Source organism: Dama dama, chromosome 4 (assembly GCF_033118175.1).
Source record: "Dama dama isolate Ldn47 chromosome 4, ASM3311817v1, whole genome shotgun sequence".
In the NCBI taxonomy this organism is placed as follows: domain Eukaryota; kingdom Metazoa; phylum Chordata; class Mammalia; order Artiodactyla; family Cervidae; genus Dama; species Dama dama.
In genome coordinates, this window is record NC_083684.1 from 23,687,698 (window position 1) to 23,690,974 (window position 3,277).

The window sequence follows — 3,277 nt, forward strand, 5'->3', positions numbered from 1 at the left end:
GGAAATACAGCCAGTTTCCACTGGGAACAGTTCTTCGTGTACAAATGATATATATTTATATATATATATATATTTCTTTTTTTAAACCAGTCACCACTAAGGTGAGTCCTTTCTCTGCTAATAAGCAGCCGAGGATACATACAAAGTACCTTCAGCTAATTAATTCGAGCGGTGTTTTAAGAGCAGTACTTGCCAAATTAAAACTACTTCCCCATCCAAAAAAAAAAAAAAAATCCTTCCCCCCCCCCCCTCCAAAATAAAAAAAGGGGGGAGGGACACATTAGATTTCAGCGGATGAAAAGATTCAGAGCGGGACTCAGAGGAGGAAGATATTTCACATTATACAGTGAAATGCAAAGTTTCTTTTATATAAATTGTAGGGAACATGAACACGGGGTAAGAAACAGTGACAAGGCAGTCTGTCTTTCTTGATTACTGCAACTGGAGTTGGGGGCGAGTTTATTTTGGAAATGGGAGTGCGCAGAGCTAAGCGGAATTTACTTCTCCTAAAGAGGAAATGGACTAAGTTGTCCAACCGCCGGGCTGCGCTTCGTTTACCGGATACAGCTGGGGAACAAGTAGGAAGTTTCAAGTCGTGCCGCTTTCTCGTCCTCTAAAGTTCAGCCTCTTTATCATTTTCCCCTCCTGCCTTCGCCCTCTTCCTGCCTCCATTCCCGAGATGAGCCAGTCAGAGGGGAAATACGAGGAATCCGGAGAAGGTCGAATACTTCCAGCCCCCCATCAAGTTTCCCCGCTCCAGCTTGAGGTATGCTCGGTCGCCTTTCTCCATCTGGATTAGAACTCCGTTGCTGGCGGCCTCCCGGGTCACGTCCTGGTCACCAGCGAAGGCTGAAATCACCGGCCACCCGTTTAACATGAGGCTCACCTGAGAAAGAAAAAGGGCAGCTTCAGAGGGGCAACCCAGTGTGGTACCCCACTGCGGGGTACCGAAGCGTAGATGAAATCGCGAACCTTCATCGCTTGGCTGACACGTAAAGCTTGGAAGCAGGGGGCGGCGGGTGGGCGGGGGCGGGAAGAAAAGGGGCTTTGTAATTTACTGCCGAGGGCCCAATGAGGCGAAAGACGGCCCATCTGGGTGACAGAAAGGGTCTGCTCCCCAAACGGGAGTAACTTTCATTTCTTGGGCCCGCCAATCGAACCCTGACTGCCTTCTTTTTATCCAGTTTAATGAACTCGTGGGTGGCTCAGGCGCCCAGAGACCTTCGGCCTTGCCCTCCCCGCCAGCCTCAGAGAGAAACTCAGACAACTGGCGCTTCCGGGAACACAAACAAATACAAACAAAAACCCTGGATCCTCCCGATTCCAGATGCCGGGATACAGCAGAGACGCAGCGGAGGAGCCAGGCGAGGTTTCGGCAGAGGAGAAATCTCTCGCAGAGCTGCACTCCGTGCTTCATCCCCAAACTCCGGGCTCAGTTTCCGTCCCAGATCCAGCCTCGCCCTCCACCGCCTGGCTTTGCCCTTGCGGTGGCATCAGCAGATAAAGGCCCAGCGCCCTCTCCCCCAGCCGCGCGTTCCGCCTTCTGTGTCCGCCCAGAGGAAACCCGAAAACCTTTGGGAACCCTGGAGAGCCTGTGAGTGCTGGCTGGGGCAAGGCTGGAGCCAGGAGGGTGTGGCACTACGCCCCTCCCTTCTCTCTCCACCTTTCAACTGATATAGTTAGGCGCTACTTGTTAAGAATTACGGAGTGGGTCCCCAGAGGGACGCCAGGACTCCCCCGGAGCGTGGCGCTGAATGCAAGCGCACAGGATTCTCGCCGGCTGGAGTGCTGGGACAGGAGTCGGGGATACTGTCCGCGGTGCTGAAGGCGAGGATCGCGGAAAGCTTCCTGAAGCGGAAACTGTCTGGGATGCTAGCAGAAACTCTTAAGGGAAATCCCCGGAGTTCCGTAGCGGGAGGACCTCTTTGGAGGGTCCCACAAGGCGGAGGCAGAAAACTGTGCCTGGAGGTGGTTTCAAGAACCCATGACTGGAAAGCAAGGGAGAGTCCAAGCCATAGAACCGTGAGGCCCTGCTACCCATTCCTCCAAGCTGCCCTGGGCACATGCGGCTGCCCCTTCTATTTCCCACCCCCCCTCCCGGGCCGATTCACTCCCGCGGCCAGTAGCCCCCTACCGGGGCTGGGGCCTGGCCCTGAGGCGGCAGCTGACCTGGATGGTCTGTCTGTTGTAGACTTTTACCACGTGGAAGTTAAAACTGTAGATTCCTTTGCGCGGGGCAATGAAAGTGCTGCGTTCTGAATCAAAGTTGTTCCCGATGTTCACTAGTACCTATAACGAGACGGGAACGAAGGGGAGTGGGCAAGAATCTGTCCCGAATTTTTGTTCCACACCCCCCCCCCCCCCGCCGTTTTCGCTGAGACCTCGGAGAGGGTAGAACATCTACCTACTACCTCCCCCCCAACCCCCACCCATCCAGTCTTCCTGGAGCACTCACCTGGTCGAAGTAGATGATCATGGTGCGATTACTCATCTCGGACGGCTCATGGTTGGTGCTTCTGATGGCAGAGAAAGCCACCTTGGCGCTGCCGGAGCGCACAGAGATGCCCAGAGCTGTGCCCGTGGGATCGGACGTAGGGTTGGAGTCGCAAACCACCAGGCACTTGCCTTCTAGCACGATGGGCTCCGTCTCGTTCTGCCCGCGGGCCGGGCCCGCCAACCATGCTGCCCCCAGCAGCAGCAGCTCCACGACGCCCAGCATCGCGGCGCTGGCACCCACCCCGCCCCCCACCCCGGGGGCTGCCTGCGCCAGCCGCCCCCCCGCCCCAGCCCGGCTCCAAAGCCCCCTCCTCAGATCCGTGCGCAGCTCTGCCGACGCCGCTCTGGACACTTCGGGTCTTCTTGCACTCCTGGGCAAGCGTGCCCCCCGAGCGATGCTCCCGGAGCCCCGCCCGGGCCTCACGGGTACCGTGGCTGCCCAACCGCACTTGGATGCATAGCCGCTGCCGCTCGATCCCCGCTGATTCCGCCGCCTCCTGCCCGCACCGGCTGCTGCCGCCGCCGCCGCCGCTCTGAATTATTGATGCAGCCGGCGATGCAGCCGGAGCCGGCGGAGAGCGCGCGCCGGGCACAAAGGCGCGGACCGCGGCCTGGCCCCGCCCCTACCTTCTCCCTCCCCGCCTCCCTCTCCAGCCCCGCCCCCTCACCGGCAGAAGCTCCACCCCCCGACCAATCCTGGCGCGCCGCGCTCCCCGCCGAGCCAATGACGGCGCTGTCCGCGCGCGGCCACCTGACCCTGGGCGCCGTTGTTATTAGGCGC

The 3,277-nt window shown here is 58.5% G+C and overlaps 1 protein-coding gene across 1 annotated transcript; it reads right to left on the reverse strand.

Annotated features, from left to right (window-relative positions):
* Window positions 1–688: 688 nt before the first annotated feature.
* On the reverse strand, window positions 689–2,719 carry CBLN1 (cerebellin 1 precursor). Its single transcript, XM_061134425.1, has 3 exons — window positions 2,456–2,719; window positions 2,170–2,289; window positions 689–886 (listed from the first exon to the last, which is right to left on the reverse strand). The coding sequence occupies exons 1-3, from the start codon at window positions 2,717–2,719 to the stop codon at window positions 689–691; spliced, it is 582 nt and encodes a 193-aa protein (XP_060990408.1).
* Window positions 2,720–3,277: the final 558 nt, after the last annotated feature.